General features: G+C 34.5%; 1 protein-coding gene across 1 annotated transcript; it reads left to right on the top strand.

Annotated features, from left to right (window-relative positions):
- Positions 1 to 13,452: 13,452 nt before the first annotated feature.
- LOC142631737 (glutathione S-transferase U9) lies at positions 13,453 to 14,692 on the top strand. The gene is made up of 2 exons (XM_075806027.1): positions 13,453 to 13,843; positions 14,075 to 14,692. Exons 1-2 carry the CDS (start codon positions 13,523 to 13,525, stop codon positions 14,450 to 14,452), a joined length of 699 nt encoding a protein of 232 aa, XP_075662142.1. The 5' UTR covers positions 13,453 to 13,522; the 3' UTR covers positions 14,453 to 14,692.
- The last annotated feature ends 10,145 nt before the right edge of the window (positions 14,693 to 24,837 follow it).

Below are 24,837 nucleotides of genomic sequence, written 5' to 3'. Positions count from 1 at the left end.
GAGATTCTCCAACAATATCAACATCAACAACCACCGCGGTAAGGATTGGAACCTTCGGTGGAAAAAACTAGACAATCAAATACACAACCATGAAGGTGTAGATCTAATAAGTTAAATTTGAGGTGTTTTGAGGGTATTCAAGTAATCAATAAATTCATGTATACACCCCCCCAATTTGAGCAATTTCCATCACATTAACCATATATGATTCTATAAGTATTTAACCTTGTTATATCAGAATTTCAGATTTATAATCTTCTTAGTGTTTTGTTCGTCTAATGTTTTAGAATTATGTCTACTAAATACTAGTAACTATAAAGCAACTATAGAGGAAATTGAATCTTAAATCACATTTTAAATTTTATAGTTTAAGGGACGTAACAAATTGAATCTTATAGTTTCAAATTACATTGATATGTTACTTTTTAAAACTCCATGGATTTGTTTTTTTTTTTGACATATTAAAGTTTGATTTGTTACTTCTTTAATATATATAGTCCACCATGTTATACATTATAGTATACTTCAGTCCTAGTGTTGATTCAGTAAAATTGTTTTACAGCATGTGGTACAGGTGCTTAAGTTAGCAGTACGTGTTACTGGTGCTTAAGTTAGAGGATCAGTACGATTAGTTTGTATACTCAGTATATTAAGAGTCACTTGATGTTGCAGAAGCCTAAAAAAAAATACACGATGCTCTCTTTGATGGATAAAAACTAAATTATCAGTTTTTAGGTAGTAGATCTCGAATCTACACTACAACAAAATGTAACTACAGTGACGAATTTTAGTGAGGAAAATTTTTTCGTCGCAAAAAAGTACCATATAGCGACGAAATATAAATTTCGTTGCTATTTATAAAAGAAATTGGTAACCTTTAGTGACGAAAAATTGATTTCGTTGCTATAGGGATGCTGAATTAGAGGCGCATAGCAAAAGGGCAGGTGCGAAACCAAAATGGATCTACAGCGACGACTTTTTTCGTTGCTAAAAGTTCTAGTTTTTTGTGACAAAAAAATTTCGTCGCTAAAGGTATTGGTAATTATGCTTTTAGTGATGAAACATGTTTCGTCACTAGGACTTTTAGCGACGGGGTTTCAGCGACGAAATGAGTTTCGTCACTAAAAGTCCAATTTCGTCGCTAAAGGTTCTTAGTGACGAAAAATTGGACTTTTAGTGACGAATTTTTTCCTTACTAAAAATACATTTTGTTGTAGTGCTACAAGGGGTTCATTGAATCTACAAGGTAATAAACTAGAATCCACTAGAAAAAATAATTCGACAACAAGTCTATATTTTATTAATAATAATAATATATGGAAAACGTTTACAAAATTAGGGGCCTATTTATGTGCTCTGTAAAATTTGACAAATAAGAAAATATATTCTCAAATAAATCATAATTAATACCTAACTATAACAGGAACCAAATTTGACTTGAAAAATATTAAAAGCACCTAAAAACAAGGAAATAATAACCTTAAACCTAAAATAATGAAAATTACAAATTAAATACCAAAATTAATAAATTACAAGAATTAAATAGTACATTGTGTCATACACCAGACCCCTCCACTTGAAACAAACTTGTCCTTGAGTTCATCATTGAAATCTGAAATCTTCTGCTCTAAATAAACAATTACTTCAAATACTTGAGCCCCTTAATCTTCTTTCCATACTTGCAACTCATCAATGGAATAAACAAATCAACTTAAATTTCTTTTTCCTTGGTCATCATGTAATTGTAGAGATTTATCAAATAACAACTGACAATTGAATCAAATCTATCAACCCCAATAAAATCAATAAACTTCGGTGTATCGCTTACCACCAAAATAAAAGAATCTTGATATTGATACATTTGATTCAATTTTGTCAAACTCCTTGACAATTTCCTCTTCAATTGTTTCTACCATCTTGACTTCAAGATCTTTCTCTATAATAGGTTCTTCTTTAATCTCAGTCGGGGGCAGTTTTGCACATAGCCACGCGTCTTCTGTTGGAGGTGTGACTTTGTTAGACCCAGATTTGTTTTGGGGAGTTCAATCCGGAACTCGACATTGGGCCGCATAGACTAATGGCTTCCAGTGCATTTTTAAGCCTACAAAATAGATAAAGCCCAAAGTCTTAGAATCATGATAATGATTGAAATAAATAAATAAATAATGTGTTTAGCATAATAGCTTTGATTAAATGGTGAGTTGAATGTTATTATTATGTATATTAAGTGATGTCCAATATTAGAAAGTAATTAAGTAAACGTCATATGTCCAGTAATGGGATGAGTTCAAAATAGTCCATATCCAGCTGCGGTTCATGGTCCATGTTCAATATAATAAGGTAGGGGTAAATACACTTTTAGTCCCTACATTTTGACTCGATTTCTATTTTGGTCCCTACATTTTATTTTTACCACTTTTAATCCCTAAACCAATTAACGTGTGACATTTAAGTCCTTACCGTCACCCAACTAACAAAAAATGCTGACGTGGCTAACGGCACAATAAAATAATAATTAAAAAAAAATATTTTGGCATTAAAAAATTGCCACATCAACATTTAAATTAAAAAAATTAATTTATTAATTTTAACTAAATTAAAAATTAAAAAAAAAACTCGGGAAGAGCATGAAGAAAACAAGAACTCCAACCCAGATCAAAGAACTCAAGAACACAAACCTCAACACAGAATTTTCTTTCCTGACTCGTGACTGCCCTCAAATCACAACCACAAATCCACCGGAATCTGCCACAAAACCATCAACTATCCACCACAAATCCAAAACAATAAACCCATCCACTACCCACACAAACCCATCAGAGCAAACTACCCCACCCAAATCTGATTAAAAAAAAAAAAAAAAAAAACTCAGCTAGTCCAGGCGCCATTCCTCTTCGATCTGAGAACGAAACTCATCACCAAACTCCAATCTGTGAACGAATCCCACCACCAAACTCCGATCTGTGCCATCACCGAAACCCACCACCAAACTCCAATCTCAGCCACTGAAACCCACCACCAAACTTCAATCCAGCCATCGAACAATCATGCAACCCATCATCAACTGACCCAAACCCTGATCTATGCCATCACCAAAACTCCACCACAAATGCCGATCACCACAAACCCACACCATCCATGACGCCGATCCATAAACTCATACCTCCACCACGCCGATCCTCATAAACCCACGCCCTCCACCTCACTACAGCAAGTCGGCAACACCATATGCACAGAAACCCACAAAAAAAAAATTTCAAAGAGAAAGACCCATTGATTTGAGAGAGGAGCTTGAGGCATATGGGTTTGGGTTTGGGTTTGAGCAAAATCAAGAGATAAAGAGAGTTCAAGAAGGCTAAGCACCAAGATAGAGGGAGAAAGAAGAAAAAGAAGAAGAAAGAAAGAAGAAGAGGAAATAATGGAGGTGGAGAAACTGAGAGACCGATCTGGGGAAGAAAAAGAAAAAGAAAGAAGAAAAAAAGAAAGAAAAAGAAACAAGTACAAACAAAATCATACACAAAACCCACAAGCACCGTTGAGACAGGAGAGTTTCCGAGAGTTGTGATCTGGGATTGTGGTGTTTTGATCTGTATCGGTGGGCTTGATTTTTTGTTTTTAATTTTTTTCATTTAGTTAAAATTAATAAATTGATTTTTTTAAATTTAAATTCTGACGTGGCAATTTTTTAATGCCAAAATAGATTTTTTAATTATTATTTTACTATGCCATCAGCCACGTCAGTATTTTCTGTTAGTTGGGTGACGGTAATGACTTAAATGTCATGCGTCAATTGGTTTAGGGACTAAAAATGGTAAAAATAAAATGTAGGGACCAAAATAGAAATCAGGTCAAAATGTAGGGACCAAAAGTGCATTTACGCCAATAAGGTATGTCCTGCAATGGTCTATGTTTGTCAAATAGTTTATATCCAACCGTGGTTCATGTCCAAATGATATATGTCCAGTGATGATTTATTTCCAAATAATATATGTCCATCGGTGGTTTATGTCTAAATAATATGTCCAGCGATGGTAGATCAATTCATTAATATATATGTTCATTAATGAAATATTAGAGAGATCATGTTTTATTAAATAGTGAGATGATATTAAAGTAACTTGCATCTAGCGGTACAATAACAATGAATTAACATGTACTTAATAATGTAATCTTGAAGATAGAAAAATATTGACTTATCTTGTGTGTTCCTGACTCCAGCCGTATAGCATCACTTTATTCTTCATATGATTTGTGACTCCAGCCGGATGGTGTTAGTGAGCTGAAAACATTCCAGCGGCAGATTAATATGAGTGCAACAGTACAATGATAATAAATTAAAATCATACTTAATAGTATAATTTTGGAGATAAAAATATAATGACTTATCTTCATAATTTGTAACTCCAACTGTATGACATCAGTGGATTTAACATTGCAGTAGCATGAGAAAAATGAATCCAACGGTACAATATGATATTATGAGTCCTTTCATGGTGACTTCATGATTGAAGGGGAAAAATGGGTGCAACTGGAGGGAGAGAGAACACCTTAGTGCATATCGTAAGATTTTGTGCTCGAGAAAGTGTAGCACATGCACAAAAAGAACATAAGGTGTAGCCTCAGTTTAAATGATAAAATTGGTGTGTACATTATTGGACTATAATAATTTCAATAAATTAAAATTGGTGTATACATTATCTTGGCTATTTTAATAAGTTTCTGATCAAATAAAATTGGTGTGTATATTATGAGGCAAATCAAGAAACTTACATGATTGCAAGCTTTTATTCTAGGAGATGTGAGAGTTATATGATGTAACTCTTTAAGGGATAGTCTCTTTTAACTGTATATGATGGATTTTATAGAAATTGTGATTGATTACTATCTACATATCACCTCATATGTATCTCAAGTTTTTGTTAGTTGCACACACTACACAAGTTACTCTTTGTTAAACTTGGTACATGTTATTGTGTGTGATCTTGTTGTGGCCATCCAAGATTATGTTTTCCATGGTGTTTGATGTAAAATATGTTTAAGAGTTGGCAAAAAATTGTGTTTTTGATGATCAAAAACTTTGTTTTGAAGATCTGGATTGAATTCTATTGTTTTTGAAAAACTTTTAATCTCATACTTATGCATTTCATTCATGAAACATTATGCTTTGAGGAGTTTTTGCATTACAATGCTCTGTTTTTCAAAAAATTTGATTTTTCCAGATTTTCAATCGATCGAAACTGTTTCTCAACCGATCGAAAATGCGTTAAAATTTTTGGTTAGCTTCTGCCTGGCTCGATTGATATTCGATCGATGCTCGACCGATTGAAACTGAAAATTTTTCAGTTTCTACGTTTTTGACCAAATTGTTTTTCATGCATCATTTGTGTTTAGGATTCACATGCATTGCATTGTTTTTTGTATCCATCTTGCAGTTTTGCAGTCATATCTCTCATTGTTTTCACACATAATATGCATACACTTTGCTAAATTGGGTACTCAACTTGATTTAAAAATTGATTGATTAATTTTTGAGTCCTTTGTACATTCTAGTATATGCTATTTTTTATGTGTGAATTGCAGAAAATATTTTTCTTAAGAGATATGATGGATAATCAATGTACAAATATTTTCTCACTCATGCAACTGTTTATAGGTCACATAGTGTCAAATTTGCATTTATTGAAAGAGAGAATATTTTTCTTCATGTGTATCCTTAACTTTATTTTTTAAAGTTAGGTGTGTGTGTTTTTATTTTTCCCCACCTCCTATATTTTCCCCAAAACTGTTTTTCCCAAAACTTGTTTTGTTTTTCCTATTTTATAGGGGGAGAAACTTGTTTTTAACCGTTGCTCTTCATTGGGGGACTTGTCTCTATTTTCTATAGAGTTGAATTGTTTTGTGTTCCCTTTATTCTCTTTTTTCTCTTATCTTTTGTTGCGTATGTTTTCTGTTTACTCTTTGATTGAGTTGTCTTTGTCAATTCGTGACAAAAATGGGGAGAAATAGATGAAATGTCTTTGGGAATCCTGTTTGTTTTGTTTAGGGGGAGTTGAATTTGTTTTTGAAAGGGGAGAATATAAAAACTTTTTGATGTATCTACCTTAGGGGGAGAGTTAGTTTACTTTTTTTTTTATATTGTGTTTCTTATTAGTTTACTTGTATTTTCCACACATGCGTTTATGTGTTTGTTAAGTGTTACAGGAATATACAGGTTGATTCAGTCGTGCTGCTGTCTACACTTGCAACTGATAGATAGTGCTTAGGTTGAATTGAGTTTAGTGCTTTTAAAATCTGATTGGGCTTTTTGTAACTTTGAGCATTTCATGTTTGTGATGTGTTTTGTCACGGATTACCAAAGGGGGAGATTGTTAGGTTCTAAGACCTTAGGGACTAATGTATTAGAACTTCAATGTGTATTGTGTTGGCAAACCATGATCAAAATATTTATTCTAGGTTTTTTTTTAAGACCATTTAGTCTAGGTTTAGACTGGCTCAAAGTTTGGTTTAATGTAAGTTTGGAATCGAGTAGTTGCAGGAAATTACTGTTCTATTTTTGCACGGCTCGATCAATCGAAGAATAGACTCGATCGATCGAGAATCGTGGAGCAGGAATTTTTTGCAGAATTTTAAGTCAGCCCAAACACAGTTTAAGCCCATTTAGGATTAGGGTTTCAGATCTACTTCTCTCACTATATAAAGGAAACCCTAAGCACGTTTTTAAAGACTTCTAAGAGGGAGAAGAGAGTGCCTCTTTTTGTATCTAGGGTTTTGTACCCAAAGCTCTCTAGAGTCTTTTTGTTTATGCTGTATGTGTGAATCTCTTGTGAGATCTAGAGGTGTTTGCCATCACATATACTTAGGGTTATCAAGAATCAAGATTATGTCAAGAACTTGATGATCATTCAGTTGCTGCATTAAGAGTTTAAAGATATACAAGCGGGAGTGCTTGTATTTGCTGAAGAATCCAAGAAAGAAGGAGTTCGTGGTCTCAGAGCTTGCACGTGGTCTCAAAGCTTGCACGTGGTCGTGTCAGTAAATTCTACTAGTGGGTAGCAATAGGATGTTAGTGGTCTAAGTCGCTATTGTACAACTTCGATTCTTTCATAGTGGATTCAGGTTTACCTTGAGGATAGTTAGGTTAAATCCTCCCCAAGTTTTTTACCGGTTTGGTTTTCATGGGTCATCATATCTTTGTGTTTTTATATTCCGCATTTTGCATTGATATGATTATATGATTGTGTTAACCTAGATCTGGAATTTGAACTAAGTAATAACTTGGCTTGTTAACTAGGTTAATCCAATTGTGGTTTAAGGGGTCTAAATAAACTCTACAAGAAACTCTACAGTAACACAAGTTCATATTTCTCCATGGGCTTGATGTATGTTTGCCATGAGTTTTGGAAAGATGAATAGTGTTACATAAGATAAACAGTTACTATGTTTTTATATAAATCTTGTGGTATAGATAAGTACATATATATGTTAAGAAACTATGTTGCCAAATATTATTAGTTATGGGCTTTAGTAAGATATTTGTAATAATTTATTTGCCAAGTATTATTAGTCTTGGACTTTTAAGATTTTACGATAATGTTTGCCAAATGATATTGTGCTTTTAAAATATTGCCAATTGGGCTTTTGATAAAATGGTGCCAAGTATTATTGGTCTTGGGCTTTAAATGTTAGTAATATAAGATAAATAATTATCATGATGAAATAATATAATTTTATGTGAGTCTTTTAAGTGTTTTTGTGCAATATCAAGGTAAATAATAATTGCCATGGGGCTTAAGATTACCATGGGCTTTTGATTATTATAATCATTGAATAAGTAATTAATATAATTTTCCAAGGATTTTTACAAATATTTTCCATGGGTTTGTAAAATAAATATAATTGCCATAGTTTTTTAATATAATTTCTATGGGCTTAATTATTACTGACACACACTCACATTTCTCCCTGGGCTTGATATATGTTTGCCACGAGTTTTGGAAAAATGAATGGTGTTACATAAGATAGATAATATGGAATAAATATTTGTCAAGGTTTATGAGCTTATTCTTACTATGAAATTTAATTTGCCAAAGGTTATTAACATTGAGCTTAAGTATAATGTGTTTGCTAAAGAAAAATCCATTTTGTGAAAGGTTTTTAACTTTGGGCTTTGAGTAAGATATAATATTTTTGTAAAGTGATTTTGGATTTTTTTGAAATGAAGGTTTGCCAAAAATAATACTTGAGCTTTTAGTAAAATATTTATAATATAATATTTGCCAAGTATTAATAACCTTAGGCTTTTGATAAAATAGTGCTAAGTAGTTAGCTTAGGTTTTTGATAAAATAGTGCTAAGTATTTAGCTTAGGTTTTTGACAAATTAATGCCAAATAGTTAGCCTAGGCTTTTGATAGTATCAAGTAATTAGCTTGGGCTTTTGATGTTACCAATGAGAATTAGGTTTTTGATAAATAAATTGTCATAGGTTTAAATCATGGGCTTTAATTATGGGGTTGAATCCCATTGATAAAACTCATGGGCTTTTTTGAATATTGCCAAGTATATGTTGTCTTGGGCTTTGAAGGAATGAGATATGTGCATTGGGCTCATAGGGCCAATTTTGGGCTTTGCCAAGCATAGAAAAAAAAATAGGGCAAGATATGTGGTTTTTGGGCTTTATGGTAATGGTTTATATTGTGACCCAATTTGGTCATGAGATAGTAAATATTTGTGGACTAATTTGGTGATGGAATCATAAATATTTATGGGGGCTATTTGAGTATTTTGGTGAGTGGATAAATAGGATCAAATAGGCATGTGTATATCTTTATACTATTGGATAGGAATAATTTGGAAGGGGATTAAGTGTTTTTTGTTGGAAATTTATCTGATTGAACCGCTCGAGAAAAAAATTGATTGTCAAGCGATAGGAGTGGTTTTTGTTGATGGGGTCCCCTTTTTTATACTGAAGTGATGGATAACAATGTGTTTGTCTGGCAACATAAGGGCTTATTGCTAATGACGCCATTTGCTGCTGGAGAGATAAATATGTCCAGTAGTAAGAGAGGTTTCTACTACTGGAGCCCCCTGTGCCTAGGATAATGGGTAATAATAAATTATTCCAACAAGAAGAGGGGTTTCTGGCTTTCTGCTGTTGATGCCCTCTGTGGCTGGAGAAATAAATATGTTCAGTGGTAAGCTGGGTTTCTACTGCTGGAGCCCCTTGTGGCAAGCATAATGGATAATAATAATAATTTATTCCAGCAAAACGTGAGGTTTCTGTTGATGAGACACTCTATTGTGGAACTTTAAACATCTTCTTTTTTTTGCTGCTACATTTGAATTTTTTTTTTTTTTAGGGATAAGAGCTTCTTTTTTTTCTTCACCTCATAGGGCCATAAGCTTAGAATAAGCAGGTTACAAGCCTTAGGGCAGCTCAAATAGTTGAGAGATAGGTGGCTTGGCATTTCACCAAACATCTTGAACAGAATAATGTCATGACTCAGCTCTGTGAGTTGCTGGATCAAGAGATATTGAGTGTGTAATATATTGGAGTAGAGATCTTGTTCATGATATGTGATTCTAGACTTTTAGAGGCATGATAAGGCTATACTTTATGACTCCCTAGTGAAGTTGCCAGAATGTCAAGGGCAGATTTTGTGCATAGCCTCGTGTCTTCTGTTGGGAATGTGACTTCGCTAGACTCAGATTTGTTTTGGAGAGTCCAATCTGGAACTCGACATTGGGTCGAAGGCTTCCGGTGCATTTTTAAGCCTACAAAATCGATAAAGCCCAAAGTCTTAGAATCATGATAATGATTGAAATAAATAAATAATGTGTTTAACATAATAGCTTTGATTAAATGGTGAGTTGAACGTTATTATTATGTATATTAAGTGATGTCCAATATTAGAAAGTAATTAATTAAGCGTCATATGTCTAGTAATGGGATGAGTCCAAAATAGTCCATATCCAGCTGCGGTTCATGATTCATGTTCAATATAATAAGATATGTCTAGCAATGGTCTATGTTTGTCAAATAGTTTATATCCAGCCGTGGTTCATGTCCAAATGATATATGTCCAGGCGGTGATTTATGTTCAAATAATATATGTCCATCAGTGGTTTACGTCTGAATAATATGTCCAGCGATGGTAGATCAATTTATTAATATATATGTTCATTAATGAAATATTAGTGAGATCATGTTTTATTAAATAGTGAGATGATATTAAAGTAACTTGCATATAGCGGTACAATAACAATGAATTAACATGTACTTAATAATGTAATTTTGAAGATAGAGAAATATTGACTTATCTTGTGTGTTCTTGACTCCAGTCGTATAACATCACTTTATTTTTCATATGATTTGTGACTCCAGCTGGATGGTATTAGTGAGCTGATAACATTCCAGCGGTAGATTAATATGAGTACAACAGTACAATGATAATAAATTAAAACATACTCAATAGTATAATTTTGGAGATAAAAATATAATGACTTATCTTCATAGTTTGTAGCTCTAGTCGTATGACATCAGTGGACTTAACATTTCAGCAGTATGAGAAAATGAGTCCAGCGGTATAATATGATATTATGAGTCCTTTCATAGTGACTTCATGATTGAAGGAGAAAAATTAGTGCAGCTGGAGGGAGAGAGAATATTTCCAGCTGTGTGCATAGGTTGGGTAAGTTTATCCCCTTTATCATGCACTTAAATGATTTTCCTCATGTAATACTCTTTTAGTTTTTTATCAAATATAAGTGTTATTACCTTCCATAAGAAGGACTTTTAGTATTAGAAATTTATGTCTTTCATGAGAATGACTTTAATATGAGATCATTGTGCCTTCTAGGAGAAGAACTTTTAGTCTTTAATGTTCATATGCCTTCCATGAGAAAGGGTTTTTGGTAATAAGTTCTTGGAAGAGGTATTGGTATTTTTTGAGATGTATGGGGATGGTGAGGAACATATATGTTTTGTAAGATATGGTGTTTGTAGGATATATTAGAAATATATGTGATAAGTATACATGTTTAGTTTGTGAGGAAAGTGTTTGTAAAATATATGGAAGTATGAGATAGATAATATGAAGGTTAAATATAGTAAATACATGAGCTTATAGTTGCTGCTGAAGTGGTTTCTTGTGTTTTGTCATGGGCTATGTTGCTTTCTAAGAAGAGAGGTATTGTAAGAGAAATATAGAAAGAGATGGAGATGTGTTTATGGGTAGCTAAATGATGATATTTCAGAATAATAGAGTGTGGAAGAGATGGGTAGTAGTGTTGTAATATTTGTGTGGCTTGACCTCTTTATATAGAGCCAAGCATATAACTAGATTAGAATTAGTTGAAGGGAAATTTAGCAAATAAGGAAAAGTCTTTGACAAAGTAAGTGGTTTCATTAGTGAGCTTTTGTTTTTTAGCCAAAAGAAGAAAGTTTGAGCCTTTGATACTGCCGAAGCTACTGTTAGAGATGTTAGCTCTACAGCAGTAGCTGCTGGATGGTGTCATCTAAATGACATCTTCTACTGGAGGAAAATATTTAGCATTAAATTCATGGTTTGGCTGAAAATGGTAAGATGACCTTTATGGGGCCTTCCTGTTAGAACATATGTGATTTATGTTTGGAACATATGTCATTATGTATTGGCTAATTCTTTGACAAAATACACTTTACTTATAATTGGGTAGATTTAGGATGTGTTTAAAGCTTCAAGAAACAAGGTTTCAAGTTCAAGTGTTAAAACCATGCAAGTCTGTCCAAGAATCTAGTGATGAAGTGCTAGGTTTTAAATCTCGATAGCTAGCTCTACAGCTAGTATTTATCAAGGTTTAAAAAGTTGTTTAAGCCCGATGTTCGACACTGGTCGATAGATAGAGTATCTATCAAGATTTATGAAAATCAAATTTTTAGTTCTGATTTCATTCCAATCCATGAGTATGTGTTTAGGCATTCTTTTCTCACAACCCTAAACATATATAAGGATTATTTTAAGGGCCGTCACAATGAGCATAGTTGCATAAGTGTGAAGCAAAGTGTTGTTCATGCAAATTGTGACTGGAAATCTAATTTGCCCTAATCTTTCTTTCTTTTGAAGAAGTTGCTGTGTTTGTAAACCGTAGGGTTTTGTGACCAAGGAGCTTCGTGATTTTCATCGTGTGATAAACTGATGAACTTTGCAGCCGACATCCTTCTTAAGTTAGTGATTAAGTTGCGTATTGGAATCCGCGCATCTATTGGTTAGTCACGTACTGTGAACCGTGTATTAAAAGGAGAGATTGTCACTATAGAACAATTCTAATTGGGTATTGGGGTAAGGGTTCAACTGTAAGTTAGTATAAGTACTGAGATTCTTTTACTTGTAACCGCTTGTTGTGATAATAGTGAATTCTCTAGAGTGGTAACCTTAAAATCACTCGGTGAGATTTTTGTCTTAGAGGTTTTCTCCATTCGTAAACAAATCACCTTGTCAACTTTATTTTCTGCTGCCATAAAATTATTAGTACCTGACTTGTGATTTTTCATACAGTGGAGAGGCTATTAAGGTCAATTGCTTATAGTTACTGATAGATTATAAGAAACAATGGATTTTTTCCTTAAACTAAAAGTAGTTACAGAGGGAAATAATAAGTTAATAAAGGGGAATAAGCTTGCTCGTGCCTAACTTGACTGCCATAAAATCATTAGTACTTGACTTTTGTTTTTTCGTACAGTGGAGAGGCTATTAAGGTCAATTTCTTATAGTTACTGACAAACTATAAGAAACAATGGATTTTTTTCCTTAAACTAAAAGCAGTAACAGAGGGAAATAATAAATTAATAAAGAGGTTTCCTATAAACAGGGGAGTAACAAAGGGAAATAATAAATGAATGAATAAAGGGGTTTCCTATAAACAGGGGGTGGGGAAGTGAAATTTGCGTAGAAATTTTAGAAATGTTATGTCCAAAATATTTTCACAATAAAGCCTAAGTGACAGGTTGTTATTGGTTGTTATTGTTGGGGTAAAAAAGTAATCTAAATGGTAAGTTCAAATTTGAACCAACAACAACTAACCACCTATAATTTGTTGTGAAAATATTGTAAACCAAACCCTTCTAAAAGTTAAATTTAACTTTTACTATTCTCATTAGGCTATGATTTAGTAGATTGAGGCATTCAATTTAATTTCATAAAATTAAGGTGCCGTGTTAGACTCTCTCTACTTTTTAATTTTTATAAGTGAAAAAAGGAAGTGGTTGATCAAAGAATTCTTGAAGAACAAGATGCATCTTTTGGCCAATGAAAACATGTTTGTATAAGGCTATTGACTAGTGACTGATGTAATCCATGACGTGCCATTTTTATTTTTATTTTAATTTTAATGTCTTTTTGTACAAGAAAGATGAAGGGAGCTAGCTTGGGGGAAGGGACAAACAACTATATATAAAGCCTCCATTACATTTTGAATCTCACTATTAGTTTGAGAGAGATATTTACAGTGTTAACAATAGACATAGCAACTTTCATATAGAGAAAGATGGCAGAAGAAAACAAAGTGAGTCTGCACGGATTTTTTGCTAGTCCTTACGTTAGGAGGGTGGAACTAGCCCTCAAATTTAAAGGGATACCCTACGAGTACGTGGAAGAAGATCTGAAGAATAAGAGCTCACTGTTGCTCAAGTATAACCCTGTCCATAAGAAGGTGCCAGTACTTGTTCATAATGGAAAACCCATTGTTGAGTCACCCGTCATCCTCGAATATATTGACGAAACCTGGAAGAATGGACCTCAATTTCTACCTGAAGATCCATATAAAAGAGCACAAATTCGCTTCTGGGCTAGCTTTGTCCACCAACAGGTTAGTGAAATTGTTAGCTTAAATTCTCACCATTTTATATGGTATATATAACCATTCCATATCATAAAAAGTTAATACAATTTTTATTACAAAACGTTAACAAATTGAGGTGACAATAAATTTAATAGGACTACTTCAACTACGTATATAAGCAGACATACTCAGTTTAAGGATATATTGTTCTAGACCCATATATGGGAACATACTAACCTTCTAAGTTCTGGCACGCAGGTTTTTCAGAACATGGTCTTAATACTCAAAACTGATGGAGAAGCACAAGAGAAAGCTGTGAAAGAAGTGTCTGAGAAATTAAGCTTGCTTGAAGAGGGAATTAAGAGCATTTTTCCAGAGGGCATTCCGATCATTGACCAAGAGAATGTGGGACTCCTGGACATCGTAATAGTATCTACATTTAGCTCCTATAAGGCTCTGGAAGAAGTCCTTGGTCTGGAGCTTATAGACCTTGAGAAGACTTCTCCACTTCTATTTTCTAGACTGAATTCTCTTCTTGAGTTACCTGTGGTGGAAGGGGCACTCCCCCCTCATGAAAAGGTGGTGGGAGCTCTCAAATTCATGAGACAGAATGCTCTCAACTCTGCTTCAGTTTGACCCTCTAATTAATACAAATTGATGTTGGTTTGGTTCTTAGCTCTATAGCCCATTAAGTGCATCAATTAAGTGGCAGCAAAGAAACTGCGTAGGTTGTTGGGTTTTAGTAGCACTAAACTATTTCGAGTTTTGTTTTGTTTTGTTTCTTATCTACTCTTCTTCCGGTTTTCTGGTTGTTCTAAGGCATATATGGCCACTTTAGAGTTTTGTCTAATAAATTTAGTTTCAATATCAAAAAAATTTGCTTGAGAATTTACATTCTTTCTGGTGATGATATATATCTCCGCTAACTATATACTAGCAATGGAAAAGGTAGACTAAATCCAAGTGCTTGGTCTAGTAGTTCTCAAGATCTACGAGATTTATAAGATCTTGAGTTCAAAACCTCTAACTAGTATTTTGATGCCACTAAAATAGATTTTTTTTTTTTTTGTGTGTAATTACATGGTGTTTGTGGATAAGAGACTACACCTAAATTGGTCGAATATCTAGTATTGCTTTTACTTTTCATTATTAATCCCTCAAGAACTCAAAGCTTTACTACCGACCATCTATAATCTGTCACTAGCTATGAGCAATATCTTCAAATTGTAAAGCCACAGTAGGCTTAGTGTAGACAGAGGAGTTAGTGCAGCAATTGAGTCACGTGACTATAGCTTAGTGAGTGTTAGTTCTGGTATGACACGTGTCTAATACTGGTTGAATGCTAAAGATTCGGTTACTCCAAGAGTGTTTCCCACTGTGTTAGTTAGGGTTTGTTAGGGAAATTCCCTTGTATAAATATCTCATTATCTGTAACTTTATATCATTGAGTTGAATAATACTTCTCAGATACATTGAATCTAGATTTTTCTCTCTAGCATAGCTTAGTTTCTCATGGTATCAGAGCCATTAATGGCGTCTTCTGCGAGTGCGAGTTCAACCTCTGTTACTTCAAGTTCTACTAGTTCTACTGCTTCTAATCATGGCATCAATCCATCACTGTTGCTTCTCTCTAATATGGCGAATTGGTAATTGTAAAGCTGGATTTCAATAACTACTTGGTTTGGAGGCACCGGATTGAAGTAATCTTGGAGGCCTATTCTTTGATCAGCTCCATTGATGATTCAAATGGAGCTCCTGATCCATTCATGAAGGATAGCTCAGGGAATTATACCACTGAAGCGAATCCTGATTATGTTCACTGGAAAAATTGTGAGCAAGCACTGTTTATGTTTCTTAATTCCACTCTTTCTCCATCAATTCTTGTTCTGACAGTGGGGAAGAAATCAGGGAGAGGAGTATGGAAGATTCTTGAGAAACGTTTTGCCTCTATCTCTCGTTCTCACATTCTTGGCTTGAGGGATGAGTTGATAAGTATCAAGAAAGGACCTGAGACAAATGATACTTTCTTTCAGAGGATTAAAGAAATTCGTGACAAATTGAGTGCTGTTGCTGTTTGTGTAGATGAAGAAAAGCTGATTCATCTAACACTTGAAGCACTTCTTGTTGAGAATGATGCTTTCTATTCTGGAATTAGGACCAGAAATGATGTGCGTTGTCTTGAAGAATTGAATACTCTTTTGAATTTTAAAGAAAGATCCATCAAGAAGCGTTCTGCTTACAAGGAATCTATATCCCTAGCCATGTCTATGAATCCTTTTAATGGTGGTTCCAATAATTTCAATAATCGTGGCAGAGGCAAGAACAATGGTAAAAGAGGTCATGGTAATGGTAGAGGTAATGGTAATGCTCAATTTCATGGGAATTTTTCTTCTGGTGGTGATGGTCAAGTCTATGGATCTTTTGGCAATAGTCAAGGTTCATTCTTTGGATCTCCTGGTAGTTCTTCTTCATCATAGTTTCAGTTTAAGTCTAGTTCTCTACCATCACAGAATCAGCAACCCACTTGTCAAATCTGTGGCAAGAATGGTCATACTGCCCTTGATTGTTATCATAGAATGAATTTTTCCTATCAGGGGAGACATGCTCTAGCCAAGCTTGCTTCAATGGCTGCAAGTTCTATGGCTGATGCTGCTAATGTTCCTCAGAATTCACATTGGCTTACTAATGCTGGGGCATCTGATCATGTCACTCCTGATCTGACTCAACTTTCTCTTCATCAACAGCTAACTATTGGTAATGATTCAGTCATAGTGGGCAATGGGCAAGAATTACCAGTCACTCATATTGGCAATGGTAAGCTTGTTACTCCCTCTCATGCTTTCAAGCTTGATAATATTCTTTGTGTTCCTCACCTTGCATCAAACTTATTTTCTGTTCATAAATTGTGCCTTCAAAATAATGTTTTTTGTTATTTTGATGCCTACAAGTTCTCAATTCAGGATTTACCTACGGGAAAAATTCTTTACCAAGGATTGAGTAAGGATGGGGTATATCCTATTCCTCCTATGTCCAGTCTTTCTTCTTCATCATTCAGCTCTACTGGCTTTGTTGCTGTCTCTGATCAAGCTTTGCTTTGGCATAAGAGGCTTGGTCATCCTTGCTCCAGAATACTTCATTCTGCTTTATCTAATTTTCATTTTGTCCATGTTTCTATAAATAATGACATTTGTTCTCAATGTCCAGCCTGTATAAGTGCTAAAATGCACAAGGTTTCTGTTCCTAAACATGTATCAGATTCTACATTTCCTTTAGAATTGATTCACTCTGATGTATGGGGTCCTGCTCCTATTATTTCTGAACTTGGACATAGGTTTTATGTCTTTTTCTGTGGATGATTTTACTCGTTTCACATGGATGTTTTTACTTCATCATAAATCTGATGTGTTCAATGTTTTTGTTCATTTTAAATCCCTTGTTGAGAATCAACTTAACACTACTATCAAGGTTTTGAGGTCTGATAGGGGTGGTGAGTATGATAATCATAAATTCAGGTCTTTCTGTTTGTCTAATGGGATTCAGCACCAGTTTTCATGTCCATATACACCTCATTAGAATGGTGTTGCTGAGAGGAAACATAGGCATCTAGTTGAGAGTGGTCTTGCTATGCTTTATCAATCTCATCTTCCTTTGTCTTTTTGGTCTTATGCCTTTAGCACTGCTGTTTTCTTGATTAATAGGATTCCTTCTTTAGTCTTGAATTTTGTCTCCCCATGGGAAAAGCTCTTTCATAAGAAACCACCCTTGCAGGCTTTAAAATCCTTTGGTTGTGCCTGCTATCCCTTGCTCAGGTCTTACCCCTCTCATAAACTTCATCCTAAGTCTAATCAATGCATTTTCCTTGGTTATCCACCTATGTCCAATGGCTATATTTGTTTAGATGTTGTTTCTGGTAAGATTTATATCTCTAGTCAGGCTATTTTTCATGAGTCACTTTATCCTACTTATCCTTCTGTGTCAGCTTCTTCAGTCTCTTCTATGCCTTCTTCAGTTCCTCTTTCTACTAATGTTTGGTTCAATTCTTTGCTACCTTTTCCTGTTGAGTCTGTTGGTATTACATTACCTACTCCTGCTTCTGTGGTCTCTGTTAGTCCTGTCATGGCTGCTAGTCCCACTTCTGTTGTTCCTCCTATGCCTAGTCCTCCTCTCACTAATCTTCCCTCTCTGGCTTCTGATTCTATTTCTTCTACTTCCTCTTCACCTTCTTTACAACCCTCTTCTGTTCCTGTGCCTTCTTCCACTGCTGCCAATATACATCCTATGGTGACCAGGTCCAAAAATGGTATATTTAAGCCCAAGGCTCTTGCTGTTGCTTCTGATTATACTACCATTGAGCCTTCTTCATTTTCTGTGGCTTCCAAGCACAAACATTGGGTTGAAGCTATGGATTCTGAGTTCAGTAGTTTGCTGCAATAGAATACTTGGTCCTTGGTTCCTTTACCTTCTGGTAAGAATGTGGTAGGCTGTAAGTAGGTGTTTAAAATCAGAGACACAGTGATGGCAGTCTGGCTAGGTACAAGGCTAGGTTGGTTGCCAAAGGTTATCTTCAGCAGTATGGATTGGATTATGGAGAGACTTTTAGTCCTGTTGTTAAACCCACTATTGTCAGGATTATTTTGGCTTTGGTTGTTCAGTTTGGGTGGTCTTTAAGGCAATTAGATATTTCTAAAGCCTTTTTACATGGTGTTTTTCAAGAGGAAGTTTACCTGGCTCAACCTCTTGGCTCTAGAGATCGGTCCAGGCCTAATCATGTGTGTCTTCTTCATAAGGCAATCTATGGTCTTAAACAGGCTCCAAGGGCTTGGTTTAATAGTTTTACCACTCAACTTTTTCATCTTGGTTTTCATGCTTTTGGAGCTGACAGTAACTTGTTCATTCTCATCCACTCTTCTTGTGTGGTTTACCTTTAACTCTATGTTGATGATATTATCATTACTGGCAGCAATTCTTCCTTTGTTTCTACCATTATTCATTAGCTTAGTGCAGCCTTTGCTCTTAAGGATCTTGGTCCTTTGAGCTATTTTCTTGGTTTGCAGTTTGAATATACTCCTACTAGTGTTTTTGTCCATCAATCCAAGTATGCTCAGGACCTTTTCCACAAGTTCAAGTTGCTTGATTGTAAACCTTGCTCCAATCCTTGTTCTTCTTCTCACCATTTAATTCCTGACAGCAGCCCTTTATTACCTGATCCTACTATTTACAGAAGTTTAGTTGGGGCTCTTCAGTATATGACTTTTACTCGACCTGATCTTTCTTATGCTGTTCAACAAGCTTGTCAATTTATGAGCCACCCTACCTCTCATCATCTTGTTGCTGCCAAACGGATTTTGAGATATATCAAAGGGTCTTTACATCTTGGCATTCATTTTCAAAAAGGTTCTCTTGCATTATCTGCCTATAGTGATGCTGATTGGGCAGGGGACCCTATTGACAAGAGGTCTATCACTGGCATGGTTGTGTTCTTGGGTAATTCTCCCATTACTTGGTCAGCCAAGAAACAACTACTATATCTAGAAGTTCTACAGAGGCTGAATATAGAGCTCTTGCTATCACTGTTGTTGAGCTCTACTGGTTAAGGATGCTTTTGAAGGATTTGGGAGTTTATTTGTATCACCCTCCTATCTTATGGTGTGATAATGTATCAGCTCTTTCTTTGGCCTCTAATCCTGTTTTTCATGCTCGGTCCAAACACATTGAGGTGGACTACCATTTTGTTCGAGAAAAGGTTGTTAATAAGGATATGCTTGTTAAATTTATCTCTACACATGATCAGTTGGCTAACTTGTTTACTAAGGCTCTCCCTTCTCCTCGGTTTCATGCTCTACTCACCAATCTAATGGGAGTTCCTCCCCTTAGCTTGAGGGGGGATGTAAAGCCACAGTAGGCTTAGTGTAGACCGAGGAGTTAGTGCAGCAATTGAGTCACGTGACTATAGCTTAGTGAGTGTTAGTTCTGGTATGACAAGTGTCTGATACTGGTTGAATGCTAAAGATTCAGTTACTCCAAGAGTGTTTCCCACTGTGTTAGTTAGGGTTTGTTAGGGAATTAGTTAGGGTTTGTTAGGGAAATTCCCTTGTATAAATATCTCATTATCTGTAACTTTATATCATTAAGTTGAATAATACTTTTCAGATACATTGAATCTAGATTTTTCTCTCTAGCATAGCTTAGTTTCTCACAAATGATATCAAGCTCTTCTTTCAACTAGTTTTAATCTTGAATCTTGTGAGCGCCCTGAGGGGTTGCATCAGTTTCAAGGGGGTTCTCCATATTGAAAGACAACTGCGAAGCTGACTAAATTTTACTCGGCATTGTACATTTTCTTGGGAACCAAACACGGAGTAATTCACAAACTCATAACATTTACAATCTCCACCCTTAAAAGTTCCAAAGCAACACAAAAATTGAAACTTTTTTATTTTTTCCCTAAGGGTTTGTAATATTATCACAAACTCAGAACAACTACAATGTTAAATTTTCACGGTTCCAAAGCAACACAAACGTTTGAAAACTTGTTTTGGCTATGGATTTGTAATATTTTCTCGGGAACCAATCTTAGAGTAATTCACAAACTCATATCAATTACAATCTCCACTCTTAAAACTCCCAAAGCAACACAACAATTGAAACTTTTTTTTTTCTTTCCAGAACAACTACAATGTCAAAATTTTAAGGTTCCAGCGCAACACAACATTGAAGACTTGTTTCAGCTAGGGATTAGAAATATTTTCTCGGGAACCAAAGAGAGATTAGTATAGCAAAAAAAAAAAAAATGACCTGGTTGAAATTATCCTTTTAGATTGTTTTATTAGACATCCCTCTCATAACATGTGTGAGTCTTAGTGAGCATTTGGGAAGCGCGTTTTGCACTTCCCATGTCGCGTTTTCTGCCCTTTTTTCTTCTTTTTTTTTTTTTTTTTTTTTTCCAGCTAAGCACGCTTGGCATTGTTCATTGTCCATGAACAGTGATTTTAGGCATGTAAATAGTGCCAAGCGCGTGAACAATAACTTTTTAATTATTTTTTTTATTGTTTTCCGTTTACAGCAAAATAAGCGGTATCTAAATGGACCCTTACATCCTGTGAAAGTGATGTCTCATGAAACCATTTCATAAGATATATTTTCTTCAAAATGACCATAATCATAATCTTAAAAAAAATAAAAATAAAAATTATGAGCCTCTAAAAGCTATTTACAAGTCTAGGTATATCGAAGCCACTCGCCTCCACTGAATGCTCGTATTGATAGGCTTGTTAAAATTAAGGTTTTTATAATTTATGTTACAAAATTCAAGTGACCTCATAGTATAAAATATGAAATTAATCCAAAATTTTTAATATATATATATATATATATATATTAGGAAATTCTTCACACATCTTACATAATAATGAGAGAGAGAGAGAGAGAGAGAGAGAGAGAGAGAGAGAGAGAGAGAGAGAAAACTTGAGAGTGATGCTTAAAATTTAACAATGTATAATGGGTCGTAAATCACATTATTTAGAATATATTTTTTTTTTTTTTGAGAGACTTTCAACTTATAGCGTCCACTCCTAATGATAGCTCTTTATCATCAGACCAAAACACCAATTAGTTTTTGGTGTACGTGAGAATTGAACCCCAGATCTCTTATACAACCTTTAAAGACTTTACTAGTACTGGAACCCATAGAATATATATTATTTCGTTACAAAGAGAGAGAGCATAAGTTTTTTTTTTTTTTTGAGGAAGAGAGAGTACAAAATTTGACATGTATTAAGAGTTTAAAGAACATGTAATTCAACGGTTAGATTTTTAAAATATGTAATAATGTTTAGCTACAACCAATTTTGTAGTTAAATTTTGTCTTAATAGATAAAGTTTGTATTTTAACTTGTTGTTTATGATGTGGTAAATATGATTATGTAAAATATTATATAGTTCAATTTCCTTCCTTGATTTGATAGGCTTGAAAGGATTTTTTTTTTTTTTTTAAACGGACCTAAAAGGATAAGTTTCTTTAATTTTATTTTAGATCAGACCTAAAAGGTTATGTGAAATGGCAAGTTCATACAAAATAAGTGAGTTATGTGAGTTAAAACCCATGAAAGGATAAGATATAATAGTGGTCTAAGTTTAAAAGAAAAATGACATTCGAGAGATATGAACAGTAAGTTGATAACACCTTAATGAAGAGTCAAATAAGAATGACAACGTCTGAAAAAAAAAATTTTAGTCATATGTCTCTTGGTTAGGGATATTTATAAGATTTGTTGTTGGTCGCTTTCGAGATAAGTTAATTTGTTCAAGTTCAATTCGACAAGGCCCCGCTACCTAATGAGCCTAATCCAATTTTTTTTTGTTTTTGTTTTTGTTTTTTTAATGCATAGTTCAATCCCATGCGACCAATTGGCGAATTGAGGGAACGTGGTTTGAAGAGCACGAGCAGACCTTCTTTTTTCTTTTTTTCTTTTCCTTTTACATGAGCTTAATGGTGTGTGTTGCCAAGTGAGTTGGAGACACTAGCAACACCTAGGGCCCATGGTAAGCATCTAGTACCCTAAACTTTACCTAAATGGAGGCCTTTTTTAATATTGCATGTGTTCGAGTGTCCTAATCAACTCTGTTAAGTTTTAGACCCCTTAACACAATATGTTGAACCTAATATTAAGCCAAATTGATTGACAAGTTTGTTAATTAAGTCTAGGTTATACGTGTAAATGAGATATAATGCGAAAAGTAAAGAACAAAAAAATCTGATGACCCAGGATAACCTAACCGGTAGAAAACCTAGGAGGATATAACCTATCTATCCTTAAGGTAAAAACAGATCCACTATGAAAGAATTGAAATTTGTACAATAAGATTTAGACCACTAACATCCTATAACTACCTCGTATAGAAAACTTACTATCACAACCATGTGACAACTCCGAGTCCACAGATTACTTCTTTTCTTGATCTGCTGCAATTAGAAGTTCTCTTACTTATGACTTTGAGACACCTTTCAAAGGTTTCAAATCTTCTTAAAAGTTCTTTATGCAGCAACTGAAGCAACCATCAAGTTCTTGATGCAAATCTTGATTGATAGCTCTATGTGTATGTATGAAGGCAAACACCTCTCAAATCTCACAAAAAATTCAACACACAATTCAACAAAGACTTCTAAAATGTAACTAAGGTTTTTCCTTTTATACTTGAAGTGAAACACTTAACCCTACACGTCATATGAGCTTGGGCTAGTTTGAAAATACTGCAGAAAGTTCTTGTTCTGCGAGTTTCGATCGATTAAATATTTTTTTCTATCGATCGACCCTTGCAGAATATGGCCAATACTTTTTAGCAATTACTCAATTCCAAACTTACACTTAAACAAACTTTGAGCAAGTTTAAACTTAGACTCATTGTTTTGATCATGGTTTGCCAACATATACAAAGTGTCATTCTAATACATTAGTTCCTAAAGTTTTAGAACCTAACAAACTCATTCTTAGAGCATTAGTATTGATGGTACTAAAACACCAAATTGTTAATTTTAGCAATCAACACAACCAAAAACATGTTAAATTGATTGTGATAAAGTTAAAATTTTTAGCAACTAAGCTACAATAAAATGGTATCAATACTAGTTCATTGTAGCTGCAAGGTAAAACTAAAAATTATTTTTTTTATTCATTCTTTGCTGAGTCTCTCTCTCTCTCTCTCTCTCTCTCTCTCTCTCTCTCTCTCTCTCTCTCTCTCTCTCTCTCTCTCTCTCTCTCTCTCTCTCTCTCTCTCTCTCTCTCTCTCTCTCTCTCTCTCTCTCTCTCTCTCTCTCTCTGGGACTTAACCCAGTTGGTTATGAAAGGGCCACTAGCAACATGCGGTGGTGGCGCCTCCACCACCACCAACACCAAGACCCATGAGAGGGCCGAAGATCATGTTTTCCATCTCTATCTCTTTGTTATTTTTTTTATTTCTTTTGTTTTATCTATGGCTAAAAATCTATCTCTTTCCTATTTATTTGTTTGATTTTGTTAGGGATTGGAGATTTGGGTTTGGGTTTGGGTTTGAACGGTGGGATTTTGTGGTGCGTTAGGAAGGTGGGATTTTTTTATCATTTGTGAAATTGATGGCTGATTTGGACTTATTCCTGGGTCAGGGTTGGATTTTTCTGAGCTTGGTTTTGGATTATTGGGTTTTGTTTTTCATTTGGGTGGCTTTGCTTCATGGTGTTCGTTGCAACTGGTAGACTGGGTGCTTATGTTGATTCATGGGCTTATGTTGATTATGGTGATTTGGGCTTATGTTTGCTTCATAGTGTTGATGGTGCCTATGTTGATTTTGGGCGGGTGTCTTTGGAAGGTTGCATTTGTATTATGAGTGTGGGTTTGCTTTACGCTTTGTTTGGGAGTTCATAAGGGAATGGAATAGAATTGAATAAAATGATTATAAGAGAATGGAAATGAATGTAATTTATTTAAGTAAGGGAAAAGAATGGAATGTAATGAAATTAAGTAATCTTAATTGGATGTTTTAAAATAAAGGAATGGAAATGAATGGAATGTAAGTAATCTTGTTGGGAGTAACATAGAGGGAATGGAATGGAATTATTTTATGACAATATTACTATTAGACCTCTATTTTAAAATAAATGGTTAAATATATAGGGGTCTTTTAGGAGTTATAGTAAAAAATTCACTAAATCTAATTTCATTCTCTCCAATTCCTCCCAATTTTGAGGGAAATGAAAATTTGAGGTTTTAAGACAATAAACGGGAATGAATGTTCTCTCCTACTCATTTCATTCCCTCCCACTTAAACTCTCAAATAACAGAATGAACTTTCCATTCCCTCCATTAAAACTCTCAAATAAAGGAAGTGATGAATATTCTAAAATTATTCTTTCATTCTTTTTCATTTCATTCTATTCTCTCCTTCCAAATGAGGGCTTAGAGAAGAGAAGGGAGAGAGACGGAGTGCAAGAGAGAAAAAGAGACAGGAAATAATAAAAATAATAATATTTAAATAAAGTGCTAAAAAAA

The sequence above is a fragment of the Castanea sativa genome, chromosome 4 (assembly GCF_040712315.1).
Source record: "Castanea sativa cultivar Marrone di Chiusa Pesio chromosome 4, ASM4071231v1".
NCBI lineage: Eukaryota > Viridiplantae > Streptophyta > Magnoliopsida > Fagales > Fagaceae > Castanea > Castanea sativa.
This window is presented reverse-complemented; position numbering and strand designations above follow the sequence as displayed.

Coding starts and splice junctions, on each gene's coding strand:
- LOC142631737 (XM_075806027.1), top strand. CDS start 13,523: ATGGCAGAAGAAAACAAAGTGAGTCTGCACGGATTTTTTGCTAGTCCT. Junction 13,844..14,074: donor CTAGCTTTGTCCACCAACAG/GTTAGTGAAATT, acceptor TCTGGCACGCAG/GTTTTTCAGAACATGGTCTT.